At 44.0% G+C, this 22,761-nt stretch overlaps 1 protein-coding gene across 5 annotated transcripts in view; it reads right to left on the bottom strand.

The window, feature by feature from the left end:
• Positions 1-22,761, bottom strand: part of FCSK (fucose kinase) — an 808,393-nt gene that overhangs the window by 37,565 nt on the left and 748,067 nt on the right. For 3 of the 5 annotated variants that reach the window (XM_085639470.1, XM_085639473.1, XM_085639471.1), the window contains 6 exons: positions 17,266-17,633; positions 16,244-16,454; positions 15,308-15,474; positions 13,896-14,123; positions 9,445-9,588; positions 6,692-6,811 (listed from right to left, as the gene is read on the bottom strand). In XM_085639470.1, the coding sequence (XP_085495596.1) occupies positions 6,692-6,811; positions 9,445-9,588; positions 13,896-14,123; positions 15,308-15,474; positions 16,244-16,454; positions 17,266-17,633 (1,238 nt within the window). The remainder of the gene's footprint in view (positions 1-6,691; positions 6,812-9,444; positions 9,589-13,895; positions 14,124-15,307; positions 15,475-16,243; positions 16,455-17,265; positions 17,634-22,761) is intronic. The other 2 variants (XM_085639472.1, XM_085639474.1) reach the window with 1 other exon arrangement.

The following is a 22,761-nucleotide window of genomic DNA, read 5'->3' on the forward strand; positions in this document are numbered from 1 at the left end:
AGCATGCACTGTCTGCAGCGAATCATGTTTGCTAAAAGTGGGCTTAGATCCCGCCCATTGCTTAACATTGGTTGGCTTCATTGTTACTCTTACTTGCTTGCTACTTATTATTCAGCTTCAGTAGGCTTTCCTACCTCTTCTTGTGTTTCTCCCTCCCCTGGAGCATAGACGCAGTACTTGTACCATTACTCCGCATATTTTTCAAGCACTATTTTTCCTTTCTCTTTGAGCACTCAACAAGAAAGTGTGTTTACTAGCTGTGTGCGAAGTGTACTTCTCCCTCTTTCCCCGTGTGGCTTTTTCTTGGCCTCCTTCAGTTGCTGTTCTTTCCTTTTCCCCACCCACCTTCCTTCCTTTGCTATTCTTGCTTCCCCAACCGCCCTCTTGCCCGTTTCTTTCCCAACCACACCCCTTCAACCCTACATTGTCCATTTGCTTCCCCAGCCCCTCCCGCCTCCCTCCTTTGTCCGTGTGTTTGCCCATACCTCCACCTGCTCTCGATTGGCCATGTGCTTTCACCAATCTGCCCGCCACCCTGTGTTGTCAGCTTGCGGCCCCATCCCCTCCCACCACCCACTGTTGTCAGCTTGCCTACCCATGCTCTCATGGCCACACTTCGTTGTCAGCCTGCTGCCCCCGCCACTCCCGCCCACCCTCCATTGTCAACTAGCTTTCCTAAGCCCATCCAGCCCACCTTCCTTTGTCAGCTTCCTGCACCAGCCCCTCCTACCCGCCCTCCATTATCAGCTTGCTGCCCCAGGGCCTCACACCCTCCCTTCCTTGTCAGCTTGTTTCGGCTTCCTCGTCCCCTCTCATGCCCTCCGTTGACACATTGCCTCTCCAGCCCCTCCTGCCCTCTGTTGCCAGTTTTCTGCCCCAGCCCCTCCTGCTTACCATCCATTGTCAGCTTGCTGCCCCATCCCTTCCTGCCTTCCCTCTGTTGTCAGCTTGCTGGCATCGGACCCTCCCACCCACATTCCATTGTGTTTGCCTCCCCTGTCTGTTTGCTTCCCCAGCCCCTCCTGCCTATCCTCTGTTGTTAGTGCGCTTCCACATTTTCCCTTGTGTGCCCTCTGCTCCCATTTGCCTCATTCTCTCCCTCCCTCCCTCTGTATTGCCTTGTGCCCTCACCCACTCACCCATGTGACAGTTTTTTTCATATAAATGGCCACATCATAGAGCTTGTTTTATAAATATTTTTAGCCATACTGAACAACAGCTGCTCTCCTTTACGCATGCCTAAAATCATTGCCGATAGCTCCCATAGACACGATCCATTGGGTTTGCCAAGGGAATGCTTGTTTCCCAGAGCGCTAATGTTTCTCAGGAGGAATCATAAGTAGCTTTCCCAGTATGGTGTGTTCATTTTTTTTTAAATCCCTTTGCAGCATGTGAATTGTTGTCCTAATTTAAAAATACAGGACTACAGATCCGAGAGTTCCAATGATGAAACCGGGACTGCATGAGCGCCTCTGCGTGGACGTTGGATACACCAGAGCTCTGTTTTCCAAGAGTAAATATGTCTTACTCTTAAAAATTCATTAGTAGGGCAAACCGAAGATCGGAGAAAGACACAACTGCACACAAAGAAGCCATTGAAAAAGCCAATAGCTTGGCCAGTGTTTGTTTCTTTGCATTCTGGCCGCATAATTCTGATATCCCATCACTCATTTAGAACGGCAAACATAAGAATTCAAACTAGAATCCTGGACTAGCCACGCTATAAATGCATGGAATATGGAAGGTCTTGAAAAATAGAGCACAAAGAAAACAAACTGTTCTGACTGCTAAAAAATAACTTTGTAAACTTATATTCAGGGCCACTGGAATAATGCGATTGTACAGCCACGCCGATTTATGCATAATTATAGATGTGCCGCATTTGCCACACAATTGATAATCTGCCACATAATCACCATATTTGAACAAAAACAAATGTTTGTGTCTAACTTAAATGGGTAAAAAGTTGCTAAAAATGCAGTGACGTGTTGCCGTGCGTTGGAACACCCTTTGCAAAGCTGGACTGGTCACCTCTTTGTTGTCTATTGCTATATCTGGGTGTTGAACTGGTACTAATGAGGTTGAACCAATGCCCATACAGTGTTACCAAGTTTAACAAGCATTGGCATAGCCAATAGGTCTCGCCTTTGGGACCTTATAAGTGTTTAGCCATGCAACATTTAATGTTGTTGCACCAAGGATATTGTGCTGCATAACTAAATACTTATAAGGTCCCAAAAGCGAGACCTATTGGCTATGCCAATGCTTGTTGATGTAGTTGTAGCCTCAACAGTGATCATTACAGTGTAGTGCCTCCGGTGTAGTGGCACCTCAATGTAGTGGACCTGAGATAGGGTACACATGCAGTAATTCCCATGTCAACCCTTTTTATTCTGTGCAGCGCTATAGAAATAGCAAATGCAGACGCTGCCTTTTGCCTTTGGGTTCAAGCGAACACTATTCCACATTTGTGCACTGACTGATTATTAGTTCTTCCATGCCTGCTAGTCCTAGACTGGTTTCTGTTGCATTGTGGTCCTTGTAGTCCAGCATTCATAATGGAAAATAAACTAGACAAGCATTTGCAATGCAATTGCTCTCGCATTACTGAAAGTTTGAGCTATTGGCGTTGTAAATAATAATGCAATTGCTTGTTTTAAAAAGTTACGTGTCTTGAATGGCTCAGGAGATCGCAGCAAGGGAAATGGTCAAGAATGGAGGAGGACCCTGGAACGCCTACCGTGGGGGAATCTGTACCCCGCCGCTGATGCCTGATCCGTCACCGGCCCCGTCTCCTTAGCCTGCTTGTCTTCCTGGTTCTGGGCATTGAGTTCACTTTGTCTCCGTCCCGACCTATCCCCCCCCTTGATATTCCTGTGGATCGGTAGGGTCCCCCCCAGGGGAGCACATGCTATTGTTTCCGATTGTGGGTTGCCTTGTGGACTTGTTTCTTCGTTATTTATATAAAAATGAAACCGTTGTGTGGGGTCCGGATGGTGTTTGCTGCCAACGCTTCTTTCAACTCCTGTGATCTCTCTTCTGCCGCAGCGTGTGTTCTACTGTTTGTATTATATGCTCTTTCTGTCTGCTAGCGGCCGGCCTGAAGGTTGTAGGCCCATCTTTGTATATCTTTTGGATTCTGTAATAAACGGTTTAAAAAAAAAAAAAAAAAAAGAATGGAGGAGGAGTGGGGAAATGAGGGTCGGACAGGACAGCAAGTTCTATCATCAATGATTGGGGCTGGGAGCAGAACGAGCTGCAGTGCGCGCTCTTAAAGGCAATGCATTGCTTTGCCAATGTGGAAGAAATGAAAATAAAAGCTGCGAAGTTAAAAGCGCGCTTAAAGGGAATGCTAGCTGTGCTTGGTTTTTGCTCATTGTAACATTCATTAACAAAACTAATTTTTCTATATTACATGTTTGCCCTCTACAACATCCCTGATTGGTTTTCATAAAGCCGGCACGGCTATAATGCTGCTAAAAGAATACTTTTGGGCTTATTGACGAGCTGCACCAACCCCACGTCTGCAAGCGTACGCCCAAGCGTTTAAAAAAAAAATCACATCAATCCCACATATAAAAGTTCAATCCCGACCAGTGTCTCCTTTGAGAAGGGCTGAAGCTGCTTGCTCAGTGACGCTGTGAATGTCTAGATGGGTATGAGGCTTAACGCTTTTAAGTAGCGACTCTCTAGACGTATATTAAAAGCACCGCATGAAGGTTTCCAGCAAACTGAACAAGCGAAAACACATGGAGCTTGTTAGGAGTTAAGCAAACACAAGGAGATGATGGAGGGAGCGCTGAAACTTTCCAGACACTCACCCACAGTCACAGATCTGGGTTGAATCCATCGCCTAACTCCAGACATATTATGGGTGGAAAGTGAGCGGAGCTTAATGCCCCTATCCTGAATACAGCATGACTCGAAGAGACTGTAGGCGAGCCTAAAAAAAACCCATAACTTAATGAAAATAACAGGGCTTACTTGCCTGCTATTGGTCAATTTTAGAGTTCGTATTTGTTTTGGCTGGGGTTCTAAATCTTTTATGGACCCATTTTTTCACTGCAAAATACTGAATGGAATTCCTAATTCCATGGGGATTAGCGCTCACATTTACCACCTGTTCTGAGCAGTTGGCTACTATGAGGCGATGTGTAGGGAGAGGTTAGAGGGGATGTGATCTGGAGTGATGGACTCTTACAAGCTCCCTCTGTGCCTTAGAATAGGGTTAGTTGGAGGCAGGGCCCAAAGCCGGAACGCAATTGCAGCTCCCACCTAAAGCAATTTTACCTGCAGGATATTCCGGCCTACCCAAATGTGTCAAGTGTCCCTAAACCTGGAAAATCCAGGTGCAGGAACACTGAGTAATTCGTGATCGAGCGGTATCGTATCCTACCCAGGGATAGTACTCTGCCTGACTCATAATAGGGGCCATAGATGTGTTCAACCTAGGGGGACAAAATCTTATCCTTGCCTTCTTCGTATGGGCCTCTTTTCCTCCCTGCCACTTTAGAAACAAGATCCTGTTAACATGGGCACTCCCACTCCTTGAGAACTGCACCCATTTACCCAAGCCAGGTGCAGTCTCTTGCAAGGAGGCTAAAGGCTCTCTAGAGCTCGATCAACAGGGAGCTGGGGAGGGGAGGGTGTTCATTGACAAAGGGTGAATTATAGCTAGCATATCTTCCTGTTCAGAAAGCAACTGCGTAATTTGTTTTATACGTGCTTAAATCAGTGGCGGCTGGCTTGTACCAAGGGTGAAGGGAGGGGGGCACAAAAAATAATAATAATTAAATGAAATTTACCATATCTTGGAGCGCAACGTCCTCCTCCTTTGGGTGTCTTCTCTCCTCGTGGAAGCTCCCGATGCAGGAAACTGCACTACCCAATCCTGGCGCTGCTTTCACAACATGAAAGCAGAGTCAGGATTTGATATAGCTGCCTCGCCCAGCGCTCCTAAGAGCACTGGAGGCCTGTGCTTTCTATAACCCAGCTGTCTAAGACAGCTAGGTTAGAGAACTTCAAAATGCGCATGTCTGGCTGGCCGGCCCAAGATGGCCAGCCAAAGAGACAAAGCGCCTAGCTCTCTGCTGCTGCCACTCTGCCACGCTGGCCCAGCACTGTCCTGACACTTAGTTCAGGTTCAGTTTATTACCGTTTTATTTTTCAGCTCTGGGGCTTGTGGTACGAGCTCCTCCGCTCAAAAGGAGAAGCCGCATCTGGCTCAAATATCGGTTCAAGGAGCTGAAGAGAGTAATAGAACATTCCTCCTAGCACTGTTGAAATTCCACCTTTTCTCCTGGTGCCATGGACTCTCCCACCTTCATTCTCACTTGCAGAGCATCATTCTCAGACTCATTTTCAGCAGAATGCTTTTTCAAATCATAGAGACTATTAAACCCAGGACCACTGGAATTATGCGTCCGGGATGACTAAATCATGTAGTACTAGACAAAATATGAAGTGTACTGCGGAACATTTTGTGATAGTATTACATCATTATTTTGTCATTTTTAGGTTTCTGCTGCACAGAGCTTGCAAAATCTCTTGTATTTAAAATCTTTTTTTTTATCTTAAAAGGGGCTTAGAGTGTACCATTGACTGGCTTCCACGTCACTTTACCTACAATTGGCTAGCTCCCACGTGGCTCCCATATCACTCTTGTTTCCTTACTTATTATTGGTCAGTACCTCCGCCTCGGCTCTGTCTTCCTCCTGTGGTCCTTCCATGACGCCTGGACCAACTAAGTACTGCTTCCGGGCCACCAGTGTCCTTCCACTGCAGGCTCCTGTAGTTCAGGTACTCTTTTTTTTGAGTGCATGTCTCTGCGGTCCCTCTCCTTCGCCCCTGCTTAAAGTAAAAAAAGTTTTTAAAAGTGCTATGACGCAGACAATGCTGGTCGCGTCATAGCGCTTTTATTTTTTTTACTTTAAGCCATATTTTTTTAAAGGCAGAGGAGATTAAGTGATTTGCCCAGAATCACAGGCAGCATCTTTGCCTGTAGTGCCACCTTCTTCTTCCCCCTTCCACTTAATCCTCCATTCAGGTTGGGAATCTCCACTGTATTTTGTGTTATACACTGCTGACGCTGAGGAAAAGGGCTGAAGTCGAGCAATGAGATGCGCCTGTAGGCACGTAAAAAATGGGCCCCGCTGCCCTATGGTGTTGTGGTCTCTCACCTTGAATACACGTCTTTTACTCATACTTGTAACCGAAGGTGCCCTCACACGTCCACTACCTGCAGACATGTCCCTTTGTACTATTGTGGTCTTCTAACATGAGGTTCAGACTTTCCAAAGTGGGCCAAGTTACCCATTGCTTTAAAAACATCAAGCCAATCCAAATTAACTAGCGACCTGTTACAAACCTCTTTTTTATTCCTCTGTACAGCTCAACTATTTCTTATAAAACTGCAATTTTTAGCACCCAGCCAATATGGATTCTTTAAAGGTTGTAGCAGCAAAACCACCAACATACAAATTCTAGAGGACGTGCATGGCGTATTGGACAAAAATTTTGCATGCCCCCTACAGTTAAAGGGGTCGCTCTCTCAGAGAGACTGTCTGGCTTTGTCGTGACACTGCAAACAGTTTTAGGTATGGTGAACACCAAGATTCACTTGTAAATGAGAAGGGAATCTACAAGGATTCTGACAGGCACGCTAGCCATGCTCTCCCCACTCTTACAGTACCTGTGGTGAGGACTTGTTCCAGGTGGAGCACCGCATGGATGAGTGACTCTGTGCTGGAGGACTTCCCCGCTGCTCGGTACAGAGCCGCCATTACTGCCCCAGCGAGAATGCTGCTTGTGCCTAAAGGGAGGAGCAAGAGGGTCACGCACAAAGGTTGTACAACATCCAAAACTTCAGGTAATCCTCTCCAAGATCCAACTTCCAACAAAGACCCCACAACCCAAGACAGAACCTGACCCGTATCATGTAGACATGTTTGTGTCAGTTGTAGATGTGCTGGTGGTATATTGATTTGTTTGCAGTAAATAGTGTCGTATTAGATCATATTGCATATGCAATGTATTGTTTCATTGTTGCTAGTGATATGTCAAGAAATAATATTTTCCATAGCAAATTCAAATACAGCAGGCAGTTTTTAGCACTAACAAATACAGAAATCGTTGAGAATGCAATGCACTGGGCGTGGCATATTTAAATGACTCATACAGGAAATTAAATATATCCACTTTTGTATTATTCTATTGCACATGAAGAGCTGCAAAAGGCAAGTTCTCTATACACTAGCTAAGATCAAATTTGCAATTGGTGTGTCTTAGTTAATGTTTTCGCAACTGTCCTACATCTTATCGAAATCTGCTTTGAATCCCAAATTCTGGAGTCACACATTTCCAGGTTGAGGAAGCCTCACGCCACACCCCGCTAAAGACCCTTACCATCTCATTCTCATGTAAGGATCAGTGATTTGTACTACTGTGTGAAGAGGCACTGACTGTGGAAAAAGGTGTGGCTGGGGTTAAAGGACACCTGTAGGTTCCAGGTCTCATTGTACAAGATGGCTTCCAGAATTTGTCATTTACAATAATTACATACTCACTGTCCACCTATTTCTGCACTTCAATTTCTAAGCATTTCCTGACACTGATCACCAGTCGCTTGAGTTGGGAGGCATCTTAGAGACCAACTCACAAGACTGTTTTCTGATTGAAATTATCATCCAATGTTATATAAAGGAATATTTCAATAAGTGTGCCTTCAAGAGCTTAATGGATTACACAAAATCTTAACTAAAAAAAGAAAAAATGTGAATTTTTGGTGTATATTTTATTTATATCATGTTTGGTAGTTGTGTAATTTTTGATGCTTGTTCTCCGTTTATGCTTGGCCTCTTAGGCTTATTTTGCGTGGTTTAAAAACTTGACAAAACAGTATTAAAACAGCATCATCTGAAAGATAAATTGCTCATCTACCTTTCATAATCTAGGTATCTTGCATGCAAATAATTGTAAAATAAATGCATTGGATCACGGGGTATATCTAGTAGGTTGGGATCATGGCTTAACTAAATACCGACCTGACAATGTTTTGTCGGTTCGGACACTCCTTCATCAGGGTCTAAACAACAGCACGTGTGACTGTTCCAACTTAACTTTGCTTGTTGATGGTGGGCTATTAGTGCAGAAAAACATCACTCTTGGACTTGGCCAGGTCAGCCTTCAACTATCTCTTCATAACCAGTCAACTGCCAAAATCCACACATCTGCATGGGTTTATGGGCCCCCCGGATCACTGTGGCATCCAGAGAAGTATTTACGAGATTCCGTACCCGTTTTAAAGCCCTGACCCCCTGAGGGTTTCTGTAAGGATACTACAGGATTAGTTGGCTACCTGTATGCGTTACTTACGTTGATCTATTGAGAATACTAGCAAGCTAATCGTAGCTTTGTGCTCCTGAGGTTCTTTTGTGTTATGAATAAATACACCTCCCCGGAAATGCCGATGCACTCTAGACCGTGAATCCTCCATAGCAGTACCTAAGTAACGCCCCCATGACTGCGTACTGACGTACTCTACCAGTACTTCTGTGTCCTATTTGCTAACTTTTGGTCGGACTTCTACATTGTAGATTTGTCCTTAACATCCTGAATCATTGACATCTCACAGTTGGTATTGATATGCCCTTTTGAGAATTGTATTTTTTTGGATGGATGACCTGAGCAATATATAACATGGATTTATGACCTAATACAAAAGTGTGATTCTCTGCGCCCTGACGAAGGATTTGTTGGACCTCGGTCCTCTTCCGAAACGCGCGTCGGCGCCTTTTTTGTGTTACTTCATTGCACCTTTGTATTTTTTATGCATTTGTGATTGTGGTTGGTCATCTTTATTGTCTGTGTATTTGTTGCCTATGACTTTGTGACTTAATTCTAACTGTCTCTTTTTTGTGTATGTGTTTTGCTTTAATGTGCTCCATATCTTTTTGGTTAACTTTTCCTTACTGTGAGATTTCAGTTATTGTATTATTCTCTTTTCAGTGGTGATTAACTCTCCATTTAAAGTATTTTTTGCTGTACTGAAAGATATTGTACGTCCGTATGTCTCATCTCCATACTTTTGATATTAAATAAATGGAAAAAAAAAATTCACAAATTGTGTGGTCAAAATGAGGTTTGTGCTCTAAATGTTGGATTCATTACCTATTCTAAAGAAATAGGGGGAGATTTTCCTGTTGTTTTTTCTATTAGTATTTCCCCTGCTCCCTCCCCCTTCATTCGGCACTTCAGGGGCCCTCTTCTGTTGTAGTCTGGGTTTATGGGTAATACAATCAAAGCATCCGCTAAAACTTGGATACTAGTGACAATATGGATCTCACTGTCCTGTCGCTACTTCCAATTACCATGTCCTACAGAAGGGCTCTATGGAAAACAACAAGCTGTATCCCCGTCTCATGATGCTGTATGAGCGGGACATACCCAAGCCGGATCCATGAGGCAGATTAGAACGAGTATGGAGTTCAAACCCTCCTCCAAAACCTTCAGTCAGCTGTGCTTGCAGGGGCTTCTGGGAGTGGTATGTGACGATTCCTGAGCAGATGAAAGCTGCTTTCAGCAGAGCCGCTGCAAAGGAAAACAGTGACTTTAGACGCAATGCTACTGTCAGAGCAGAGGAAAATGCCATTTTTATGGGATGACAAGCAGGTCTTCTAACACCTCCTAACAACAACAGAACAGAGCATTATTGGCTCCCGCCCGAGGACAATCGCAATTCAAACACATGGACACTGAATCAGAGTTTCAAGAAGGGCTTTGAGTCTCATCCCTAAACTGAACAGCATAAGGAAACACTCTCTCCCACCCCAAGACACCCAGACAGACCTTTCTACATGCAAACATTAACAGCAGAGGACAGCACTCACCAATTCTCCAAAATGATCACCCGCTCAAACATCTAAAAAATGGCAGTAAAAAGCAGCACTCACCCAGCGATGGGCAGACCTTTATACCCAGGACACGAGCACTGGAGAGATCAACGCTTACAACTATGCCCTACTTTCCCTGAAGGACTCGCAGATCCTGCATAATGTCTCAGCTGTAAAAACTAGTCTACTGTAAGGATGACCAAACGTTTAACACTTGGACAATGACAAACGGGAGGCCAGGGCTCAGTCTTACCTATTTACAGTTCTTCCAGTATAAGGAAAATAAATGACAACGCTCACCTTAAGACCAACACACCATGAAAAACCTGGACAACGGCACTGTTGAGGATGGTGAACACTCTCAGTTGACGATGAAAGACCTTACAGCCTGGACCCTGACAAATCAGTACATGACAATGTCTCTTACCTAACAATGCCCGTCTTTCAGACGCTTACACACTGGAATGGCTGAGAGCAACAATTTATTACAAGGACATCCAGATCTTCAAGAATCTTGAGATAGGCGGAACCAAAGGCAACATGCAATGAAAGAGGACCACTATCTTAAATATCTGGGCAATAAAATGCATGGGGTAATGGCCACTCTCTCCCAAGGATGTCAGTGTCTCCATGCGCACTGTATCTCACAGACCTAAACCATGGAGGATGCCACGACACTGGCACAATCGGTCACTCAAATCATATGAAAGGTGGATACGGGCACCAATAAAAACTGTTCTCCAAGGTCACCATCATCTGGGCAACAGCACATTCATTGGCAAATGTCCTGTTTCCTTGAAGAATAGGAAAAACACACAGGTACCAGTACAGCAAGGGTAGTGTAGATTAGCACCTGTGGTGCCTTTCAATTCTATAGACAAAAAGGATCTATATAGCTATAGTATGATAAGAACTATTCAATTCAAGCAGTCAAATGTGTTGTATTTCGCTCACTCTGTTCACAACAATCTCTAAGAAGTGATACTATATTTCCAATCACAAGAGACGCCCAGTCCTACAATGAGAAACTTTATGTTTCAGTATTAGTCTCCTAATCATGAAATTAGGCAGATTTTATGTTCTCGCTACTGGTTTTTCTTAATACAATGTTATATTACTCATTTCTCACTGTGAACACCCATATCAGCAAAACAAAAAACACCAATAAAATAATCTATTTCCTTCCTTTAGCTATTTTCGGAAGGGCTGACCCATGCAACAGGACACCAAATAAACTGTTATGGACACAAGCTACTCTCTGTTGTCCAGAGAAAAGTTGAATAGGAGAAAGGGCGTGCACGTGAAATGGCGCTTGCTTTAAAGGTTTCCTAATGCCCTAGGACTGAGGTTCATGAGATTCATTAGGAGATTGTTTCATATTGGGGGTCTCCAATGACATCGTTTTATAAGAGGGGCGAGCGACCCAGCTACATATATTCTAACCACTAGTATTGGCATGTATGCTAAATTCAGTTTTAAGTTGGTCTTACCCAGCTTGGGTCATAGGTAGAAGATAATCTGGTCCCCGTGAACAAGGAGGATTTTGCCGTTCAATCCTAGGTCACTCTTTCGCCCTTTGAGAATTGCCCGGAAGTCAGTGGCGTTATTAGTCAATCTTTGCCGTTGCTTTGTCAACATCTAGTTGGTTGGCCAATGCTTTGAAGTGATGTAGCAGTATGGAATATCTCCCCCATGCTTTTACCCATAATGAAGTTCCTGAACAGCAGTAATCAGACACAGGTAGAGAGCGACTCATGGATTTGTTTGTCGCAGAGCAACCCTGTGAACAACTGTTTTCCACAAGGCGGAGTATTCATTCCAGCCCTGTTTGGCTTGTAATTGGCTAGTCTTTTTCACCAAAGATTGGGGATGTCTGAGTTGCTGAGTTACTAATCAAGCCTCTGGGGTTACAATATAACTTGAAGGATCTCAATGCTTACTGTACCACACATTAATGGACAGTGAACACAGAAAAAACAAATTACATTTTTAGCAATAGCCACCATCCATTTAGCTGGTTGCTGTCGAAAAAAAACATTCTTAAATTTTTTTAGAGGTCACGTTCACGGTTCCTTGTGTAGGTCAGAACATCTTAGTGACAATAAAGGTCCTGGCTCTATCCTGTACATTTGGAATGGTTACATTTGAATCTTAATTTAGGGGATTATCTGTAGGTCCTATAATGAAAGGCTTCAAGGGTGAAGTAGTGCCGCTCAACCAACATGAGACACAGTGACTTGCCGGGTGGAAAGGATTTGACCCGAATCCACTAGAAGGTAAACGTTTGAAGCCTTAGTTACAGCTACAAGCCAAATCTATCCTTGACGCTCTATTGAAAGACCTTGGATTCCGAGTATGGCCGGTGCTGTCCCCAAGATGTACTTTTACGGTTCCCATATTCCGTAAAATATGATCAGGAATTGTTTGGGATTTAAATTTTCATCACTGTCCTGGGCGAGCTGCCTAAATATTCCAGCCAGGGTGCCAACTAGATAACTGAGCAGTTAGGTCATTTGGAATCAGTGTTTGGTTTAGACTTCACTGTTGGAAAGTACAGGATGTTGTACAACTAAAACTGATTGTAGGATTTATCTGCTAAGGCTGTGTCACTGCTGCTAAATGGCAAATATGGGACTGTTGACCGCTACAGGCATATGTACGGGTAACTGAGTCGGGGAGGGGGTCTTAGAAATGTTGTGTTAAGATTTTTTGTTGAGCAAAATAGGGTGTGGTGTTTTATTGTAATTACAGTTGGATATGTGAACAGAACTAATGCATATTGGACGTCACTGACATGTATTGCACTACGAGCGTTAAAATTATTTAATCAGAATATTGGATTCTTATATTTAGTGCAATAAGAAGTGGGATTTATATCTATTATTGTGTAGCTCTGATGTTTATTGAAGACTCACAGATATGTATACGGGAATATGTATAAGATGTACTGCATAGAAAATCTATAAAAAAATGTAAAAAAATGATTTAGACTTTTTTAACAGTTGGAAATAGTAAAAGAAAAATGTCGAAAATAAAACTGCAAAAGTGAGCAGTATTTTGCAGTTCAATTATTATTTAGCTCCCCTCCCCCCCTCGTTTCACCCCCTGCAGGGCAGGTAGAATTGCCTGGGAGACACGCTTGCTCATCCCTTATTTGCAAGGATTATCGAGTAAGAAGTTAGTCCTTGGTAATGTGCGCTCGCTGATGGTGTTAACTTTACATGGGAAGTTGATGAATTCATGTGTCCTCTTCATGCACCTGACAGGAAATGTTTATGCAGGAGTGAAGTGAAAGTATTTGTAAAAACTTGCCAAAAGTACAGTAAAGTCTATGTCCAGTAGCTAAGGCTCATTTGAAGGTTGATACGTCTGTCTACTAGAGCCAGTCTGTAAGCCATGAAGTCCAAGAAAAAAAATACTCTGCATCCCTGAGCGGTTCTCTGAGCTGTCGCGTGCTGGCTGTGACAGGCGTTGTAGGCCCATGCCAAAGCCCCACACTGGCCGGTCCTAGAGCTGAAAGACTATTCATGTGCCTATGTATGAGCAATCAATGTCCAAGTCAACCTATCATGAAGACAGAAGGCTTAATGCCCTCGGGACAAAGTGATGAAGTTCTAGAGGTAGAGGTTCCACACAAGACCAGTCTTTGGGCGTCCAATCCTTGAGGTAAATACAAGCGCCAGTCTGTGTCTCAGACCATTCACTGTATCTACATGTTGTTCTCACTTTCTCACTAATAACTAAACCTACCACATACTGGGGTTCCTTTGCCCTCTTTCTGACGACTAAGGGATGCCACTCTGACAACTGATCCCTTGTGCCCACAAAACCTTAGGTAACACAGGCTTCTCTTTTGTCTTCAATCCCAACTCAGATACAGATCCCCCAGAAAAGGCAACTAGGCCCCATTGGTCTACCACTCTACTTAGTCCCAGATGCATACCTGACAGATTGTGGTCCCATAGCCCCAAGACTCCCATCTATTGTCTTCCCTCAGGCGCTCACCTGCAGCGTGAGGCTGGCAGTAGTCACGCAAGTCCTCCAAACTCCGGCACACCACCTCTGACACCACCTCTGACCCTTGGACCCCACTGGCACTGACCAGCCTCAGTTCCAGCTCGGGAATGCGCCGTGCTCGTGCCCCGATGGGGTGGCGCCCATCCACGAGAATGGCAATGTCCACCACCGCCCCGCCATGCTCATACGTGATGGGAGGGGTGTCACTCCACCCACCTGGAAAACAGACAAGCAGTGGCAATGTCAAAAAACTATAACCGTTCTCACTCTACGACCCATGAGTAATTGGCTCCTACGTCAGAAGTCAACAACCTTGGTACATTGTGGTAATATCTTTATTCCTTTCTTTCAGCAATTTTAAAAATAAGCAATAATTAAAGAATTAAAATGACATTTTCAACAGAATTTCAGGAACAATATGTTCACAAATGGACAGGGGTGAGTTGAACAAAAACAAGTTTATAAGGGATGTGACATAATCCTTCTGCCCCCATCCATCCTCTTGATATTGATGATGCTGTATCATGCTTTACTTTTCAACATGTCTTCCCTTTTTACTCCGTCTCACTTTCTGAGAGGTGGCCTCATATAGAACACTCATTGTTTGCATCTCTTAAAATGGTAGCCTAGGTAGTTTATATATGTATTCCTCCCAAATGAAGGAACTGGCACAATCAACAACCATAACACTAATTGCAGTGCAGTAATTCCTCCCCCAAGCCCACATTCTGCAGCACGTTATGTCCCAGTACACATCCCATACTAATTGCTCCCCTAAGCTCACATTCTGCAGGATTTTATGACTCAGTACACATTCAATAGTAATTGCTCACATTGTGCTCCAACTCCCTTTTTCTCAATGTATTTTTTTACAGATTTATATAGCGTGCACTCGACCCGAAGGTATCGGAGTGCTTTACGTGAGCACTAGTTACATTACACATAGTCCCATTCATTTTTTTAGGTGAAGGGAGATTAAGTGCGTTGCCCAGAAACACAGGAAGCTAACACTCGAAGTTGGTTCCCCAGCTCCATAGTCAGCAACTCTGGCCATTAAGCCACATCCACGTTTATCAGTAAAACTGTATGTTTATGCAGAGCTAGTGGCCAATTCATTGCAAAACATGCTGTCCGTAAATGACAATGTGCTACCACAAAATGTTTTCGTTACATTCAAAAATTGCGTATACTCATGTCCATTAAAGGTAGGTGGGTTGCGAAAGTTTGTCTTTCTAAAAAAAGTGTATCGTGGTTCTACAAAGTTTGAGGACCACAGGTCTAGAGTCTTCCAGAGGACAACATCTCTACCTGTAATTAAACACGCTCCCATTAGCTCCAATCCTGATTCATAGCATTTTTTCCTTCCACTTCACCCCTCTTACTCATTAGAAACAACTTACCTGATACGTCAATACGGGCAGGGCATTCCACTACCACCCAATCACCAACAGGAGGAAGTACTGTCTGTTCAACAGTGACAAACTGACAAGCGGACATGACAGCCTGGCGGATCAGGATCTGCTCTGCCCCCTCATAGTGTCGCGCAGCTCTCACCAGCAGGGCCGGCCTGGAGGAACAAGCGGACAGATTGAGAATGCCAGCTTAGATATTCCATATTTTATTTTTGACGGCTGGCTCATCCACTTATAAACAGAAACAACCTCACTGTGCCATTTATGTCAATCATAAACAATTATGGCGAATGACCAGAGCTGCAGGTTAGACACCGTGGCACATTTCAAGGTTCATTAATCGTGCCCGGCTGTACCTGAGTCTCCATTTAGGCTGATCTTGCTCTTACAACTCTGGTTCTGTTGCAGTCCAGAGACTCTACTCACTTCCTGTCTATGTGTCTCTTCCCAAGCTCCCCAATGGTGCCAGGCTGGTCCTACTTGGGTCTGAGGCCCCGCTAAGACTCCCTCTTGGTCCCGGAGTCTCAGTGCTGAGCACACGGCTCTCCATCTGGTTCTCTTGCAGTTCTCTGGCTCGCCTGCTTCTCTCCTACTCTACTCTGGGGGTCACTCTTTACATGTACCGCCTGCTTGATTAGCATTGCTCCAGTTGTGTTTTGGTGGGCTGGCTGCTGTGGCCTTCTCTCTGTGTGTAAGTCTGACCTGGAAACTGAGAGGGTCTGTCAGGGCTGGGGCACAAGCAGATGTTCACTGATTCCTTCTGGAAGGGTGTCCCACCACAGCCTACCCAGCCATGTCAAGCTCACAGGAATCATTTCAATAGGAACATCAACCGCGATGGACTAATCATCGTTATCCTGAGGTGAAGCAGTGCTGCCCACAACACAGAATGTCCTTAAACACCACCCATCCCCCATACATCACCTGCTCAGCCACTTGTTCCTCACTCTTGCCAGCTCCTCCACACCGTTAACAATATCTTTCTGCTCGAGATACTGGAAGGCCCTGGTCCACTCCTGGTTGGCCGCTGGTCCACTCCGCAAGCCACCCTTTCCCTCAGCCATGCAGCCCAGAACGTCCGCGATGCAAGCAAGTGCACGGGCTGCCACCCCGGGGTCCTTGGCGACAGAGGCCACTATGGAACAAGGAGAAACCTTTAGACTCTAACTGGAGCAAACATGCAATTTGTCTGCAGAAGGCCTAACCCTCTAATAATGCCTACTGACTAGGACTCTACCACTGCTGACAGGGTGCCATCTCTGCACATCTAAGACAGGGTCACAGTGGATATACCGGTATGATTAAAATTGGTTAATAGAACATATATGGATCCTTTTCATATATGAGAACCCCTATAGCAAATCCACAACCCTTGCACAAGATGAGAGCTGTGCTTACATTCATCTCGGTCACTGGCATAAATGCTTTTCTGGAGTTCACCCTTCCACTCAAATTTGTCTAATCCGCCCATTCCAGTTCTAGGAAACCAACAAAGCTCCGTCCGTCACATACTTCAAGCCCAAATTGCTGATCCCATGTCTTGCTCATACACATTTATCATTCACCTTAGTACTCATCTCCTTTGGTTTAATTAGGTGCAACTTACTCAGTCCTGCTGATGCAACTCACCCTAATCATCTACACTTCCTGCTTCTCTACTACTGGGTCTGCATACTCTGTCATGCAGTTCAATTCTGGCCTGCTGCCCCTTTATTGTTCTAGTGCCAGGCGACCTGTACGGCTCTGCCAATGAACTTCAATCCACCCTGCAGCAAGCACCTCCTGCTCTCGCACACAAAGCTCACATGCATCTTTCCAAACACACCTCATCGTGCCCTACAGCAGTCCCAGTTTTTGACGATCATCCGAAACATCTTTTGCTACACACACAGTCCTTACCATTACACTACTGCCCCCTCCTGCTCTTTGCTGTCTTGCACTCTCACCTTGGTCCAATGTGTTCAACATGAGCTGATGGGCGCTCTCATACACAGCGGTTCTGATTAGTGGTAGGAGGCTGCAGTCTCGTCGCTCCAGGAGTGACCGCCGCACCTTCTCCTGCGCCTGGCGAAAGAACATGGTACGTCGCAACCTCAGCTCTGCCTCCTGGTCCCGGTACTGCAACAGCTCTGTCCAGGACATGCGCCATGACGCCCGCCACTGCAACAGCTCTCTCTTGTCCGGCAACGGGTCCAAGAACCACAGAACATCCCTCAAGCCCAGCGACTCCGTGGCGTGGAAGACAGGGAAGAGACGGGCGTTCATCAAACAGCGACTACTCTGGGAAGACTCCAGACCCCAAACATCACTCTCCCTGGGAGCAGGTGGATAAACATGTCAGGCTTCACTGTTATTTTCAATATAGTACTGGCCATGTGCTCCTACTGAATATGACATAGTTTGTTCTCAAGAAGCTCGAATCTTATGGACTTTTCCCTGTGCCACCCCTCACTAAAGGGATGTCAGGATCAAAGGGACTTCACAAGAAACAACTTGCCCCACTAGTCTCAACCGCAAATATCTGCACACTGGGAAACTGATGGAAGATGCACACAAAATGTTCAGCAAAAATAGTTCCTGCTTTGTCCTGAGGGGCAGGCAGCCTTCAGTTAATGGCAGAAATCATACAAAGACTTTTGAGGCAGACAGGGAAACTGTTTTAAAGCTCACATTTAACAGGATGACTCTCACTGGGCCCTTATTTCGAAGAGTGATAAATTATACAATGAGTATTCTGTGAATCAATACTGAACAGAAAGTTACATAACAAGAAATTCATTGCCCAGACCATAGCACAAAATTACAAAAATCACAATGAATAAAATTGTGGTGTGTCACTACTCTGTATTACACTCACATCACACTCACTCTAGATTATTCCTTGGCTTCCTGGTTAACTCGATGCCTTGGGAATGCTTTCATTAACAGTAGGAAAGACATTGCATCAACAATGTTCCTTATACCCGACTTAAAAAAAATGAATCCAGAATTTCCTATTTGTTCATATCAGAAGCAGAATAAAAAATGAGCATTACTTCACCTTTACTTTTCTATAGGATTGCCTATTATTGTTTTTCATACAAGAGAGTAATGCATATATAATGCTTTATTGCTTGTGGTTATTTAAAACCATTACAAGTTTGAAAAGAACACCGAGTCCATATTACAACGTTAAAAACTGCAGTTTGATTTTATTTGCTAAAAACATGTTCAATTAATAGAGCAAAAGCCGGGTCCACACATACTAAGACAGTGTAATCAACAATTTAAAACATACTGGATATACCGCGCTAGACGGTTAGATAAAAATAGCTGCTAGTTATTCCTCATTGGTAGCAGCATAACAGTTAGATAAAGTGCAAATGCCTAGAGACACCCGTTTTTACACACAAAAATAAACTTCAAGTATGTCCCGTCGGGGTTAGCTTCAACCGTAATCGCAGCAAATTGAACCTCATTTATAACAGAGCAGTTGTTTGATAGCATGCTGGTGTGATAAAACAAAAAAAAAAAACAAGCATTGGCATAGCCAATAGGTCTCGCCTTTGGGACCTTATAAGGGTTTAGCCATGCAGCACTTGATGTTGTTGCACCAAGAATATTGTGCTGGATAACTAAACACTTATAAGGTCCCAAAGGCGAGACCTATTGGCTATGCTAATGCTTGTTTTTTTAAACGGTCGTGACATACAAACACCAGCTGTGTCGATACAATACTGGCCAGGAAGCAACACTATGCCGTATTAACTTCTATGTTGTCTATTTTAAGTAGCTTCCATATACAACAATGTGGGAACACCACCACCTTGTGGACAGTTGTGGTAACAAAGAGCAACAAGGAAGCTATCGACTTCAGGAATGTGAAAGAAAACACGCAAGCTCTAGGCCACAGTGTAGCACTTTGAAAAGCCCCTTACTAAAAGTCGAGCAGCAGCGCATGCGCTGCTCTAGGCTCGACCTAAAAAACAACATGGGCAGCGACAGAGTAATCCTCAAAGTAGGCACCCTCGGGTTTGCATCGCTCAAGGGTCTGTTGTTGTTGGGGACAGTTCATGTGGCTGATCAATTTCAGCAGATAGTTTGAGAGTCTGCAGAGCTCAGCTGTTAACCCTTAGCAGGCTGAACATACTGGATGCAATGGTGACAAACTTCATCAGTAAAATGTTCGGGATTTAAATAGGCAGTGATGTCCTGCCGACATGTACGGACTCAGTTTGTTCCACTCTCTCTGTAGTCTGGTCCTACGTTCGTTCAGTAGTGATGGTCAGAGGCATACAACGTGTTTGAATGTTTCTTCACAGCCCCTGCAGGTTGTATTCTCACTTGGACGACGCCAACTAGCTAGATGTTTCAGGAATGGCCACTTCCCTAGCCTAAGGCCCATCAATCTTGCCTTCTGATGGATGGCTTATGTACAGGGAAGATATGATGCTGGGGTGGCTGGCTGATACCTGCTGATAACTGCCCAAGCATGCCTGCGTTTCGCGGGTAGTGCCCTGTGCGAGAGAAATGACCAGAGGCGAATGCACTTTCCTAAACTCCTTTTAAAATTGAGCTGGCTGGGTTTGCTGCCCTAGTAGTGGAGAGAGGCTTGAACCCAATATTAATTTCGATAGTGTCACCTGAAGGGTCAGGGCTTTTGCCTCAACTTCTTCCTGATGATTCACAAAACAGCATCTGGCATCAATGTATACTCCTAGGTGATCCAACGCGACTCTATTGCCATTATAACACCATCCCCCCCTGATGTTTTTTCAAACCAAATGTTACAACCTTCATTTTTTTCAGGTTCACCTCTAAATTATTGGAATAATGCACAGCTGGTTAAGCAGTCGTTGGAGACCTACCCTTATGAGCCTTAATAGGGCAAGGTCATCTGCGTGCAACTGCTGGAGCAGGGTTTTCTGTTGAAAATTTATCGAGTTTTAAGCTCCAGTTTTGTCTATAAGTCGTGACTAAAATTATTAATCTATAATCGATAATTATTGGTTTTGTGCGAAAACTTTGACTAACCAACATGACTAACTAGAGAAACTACACGTGGGAATGCATATATGTTGCTCAATAATAATGTGCAGGTTTAATTAAATGAATGTTGCTAAGTGCTGTTTGTTTTAAAGTACAAAATGCTTTTGAAATAACGTGTACTAATGCTTTATTGTGTTGCAAAAGGCTAGATAATTACATACACATAAGGGTATTAGTGGGGTTAACACTGTTTTATCATTATGCTGTGGTAACGTTGTTTTGTGTTTCTTTTAATTAAGATGGTCTGTTTTGGCCTATAACAAGATGGCTACCGTTTACAGCCTGCACTCGAGTGAATGTGAAAATGTCAGAAGGCCTTGCTGAACATGGTTGACAGTCACCTGACCATGGCTCCTGCTGGAGTTTAGAAAGTTTCCGTGATGACAGCGACTCCAGGCAAGCTTCCAAATGTCCTTGGAGGAAAAGAAAGCCACAATGAACTTTGTGATTACAGCGGTGGCTTCGCTATGGTTCCGAGGAAATGCGTTCATGAAAGTAACTTTTGCAAAACTCGAGTTTCCTTCTTCCGTCTTTTTATTTTTGTGATTTTTCTGAGCGGAGGTTCTTACAAATGTTGCGATGCAACATCCTTTCCTGCTTGTTTCGCTTGGTGATTCAATGAACATTTAGAATTTTATATGTTGCTTTATTTTGCAAGTTCTATTATAAATATTGTTAGACTAGGGAGGGTCTAAGGCCACTTCTTCCCAAACCTGCGTTGGTGAGGATCGATGCTGTGAGGACGGCGACTCGGGAGACTTTACTGAGAGACCTGTCCTGACCCATTTATGACATTTAGCTAGAATAGGTAACTATGAGAATAATGATTTTGCTATTGATTGACTTTCATTTGAACTAATTTTAGATAAAATATCATTTATGAATTACTGTGTTGGTGGTTATTTCTTGTCGATTATTGAGTACTCTTATGTGATTATTGTTGTTTAGATCATGACTCAGGACAGTAACAATCTGATCGCATTGGCCTTACTGTAGATACAGGGTGTTTTAGGAGTTTTCTCTCTCCATGTTTAGTGCTGATAGAGTAATCGAGCGTGTGTTAGTGAAATGGGCCCAAGTGTGTGATGAGTGCGTGTGCGTGTATCTGTGAAATTACTCTATCCGTGGAAGTAGGGAGAATTTGTATGCCCTGATCTGCAGCAATTTCCTGGTAGCAGAGTAATGGTTTTGATTATTGTCTTGATCTGATTAGATTGCTTGTATATTGGCTTTTTGATTCATTGATTTATTGATTGATGTTGGTATATGTACTAATACTATATGTTGAAGTCGTCGTATTGAGTTTTATGTAGTGCTTCTGGAACTTAGGAGCTGGTGGCAGTTCCGTAGTAGGGCAGAGGGAAGTATATACTGCTCTCGGGAAAGACGGGATTGTTGGTCCTGTACGTATGCAGGAGAAACGTGTGACAATTGAAGTTGCGCGTCACATTGTCTGGGTTCGGAATCAGTGACATCGTCGTGTGTTACTATTAGGGACATATTTTCGGTATAAAAGGAGTGCGTATGATAGCGAAGGTTATCTGTGAAACTCTGGTCTTAAGTCCCAGGGATCCGTAAGGTTTGCCGTTAAAGCTTACCGCTGGAGAAGTAATAGGTATTCTCTGAGCTTGTTTGAAGGACTGGGCAGAGGTATACACTGCTTGGTTAACGTGTGTTATAATTCTGTAGTGGGGCAGACTGTTTGCTGTTCTCGAAAAAAGCAGGATTAGTGTGTATGTACTACATTTTCTTGTATGAAAGTGCGTGAATGTATGAGCATTTAATTGATTGTAAGACTCTTTGGAGCAGTCCTAGAGGAAACAGTTAATGAATGCATGTTAGAAGGGCAGAGTAGAGGAATGTGCTACTGTGTCAACGAGAGTATTAATTCCGTAGTGGAGCAGAAGTGAGTGCTGTTTCAGGGAAAGACGGGATTCTTGTAAAACAGATTTTCTTTACTGTTCTGTGGTTAGCGAAGCAGACAATGGAAATGTTTTAATGTTGTAACTAATAGATTTTGTGGAAAATTAAAACGAAGTCTACTGAGGGGATTTTGTAAAGGAGGGGTAGACGAGTGACAGGAGACAGAGCAGAAGCTGCAGTCAGCGACTGGTGACGTCATAGAGACCGCGCTCTGATTGGGTAGTGAATCAGAACAGTGTTCGCGCTGGGATTGGTGCGTTGGTGTGAGCCGCGCAGGGATTGGAAGGAGTACAGGGTGACGTAGACGCTCCAGGATTGGTGCGTTGGTGTGAGTCGCGCTGTTATTGGACGAAAGATTGTACCGTACAGTTGCGTTACGGAAGGAATTAAAAAGATTTGGTAAACGCTAAAATGTATTACCAAGAAGAGAAAAAGAAGAAATCCTTGTTCGGTAAATTAAAAAGATGGTTCGACAAGGATAAGGACATTAA

The sequence above is a fragment of the Triturus cristatus genome, chromosome 12, assembly GCF_964204655.1.
Source record: "Triturus cristatus chromosome 12, aTriCri1.1, whole genome shotgun sequence".
Taxonomy (NCBI): Eukaryota; Metazoa; Chordata; class Amphibia; order Caudata; family Salamandridae; genus Triturus; species Triturus cristatus.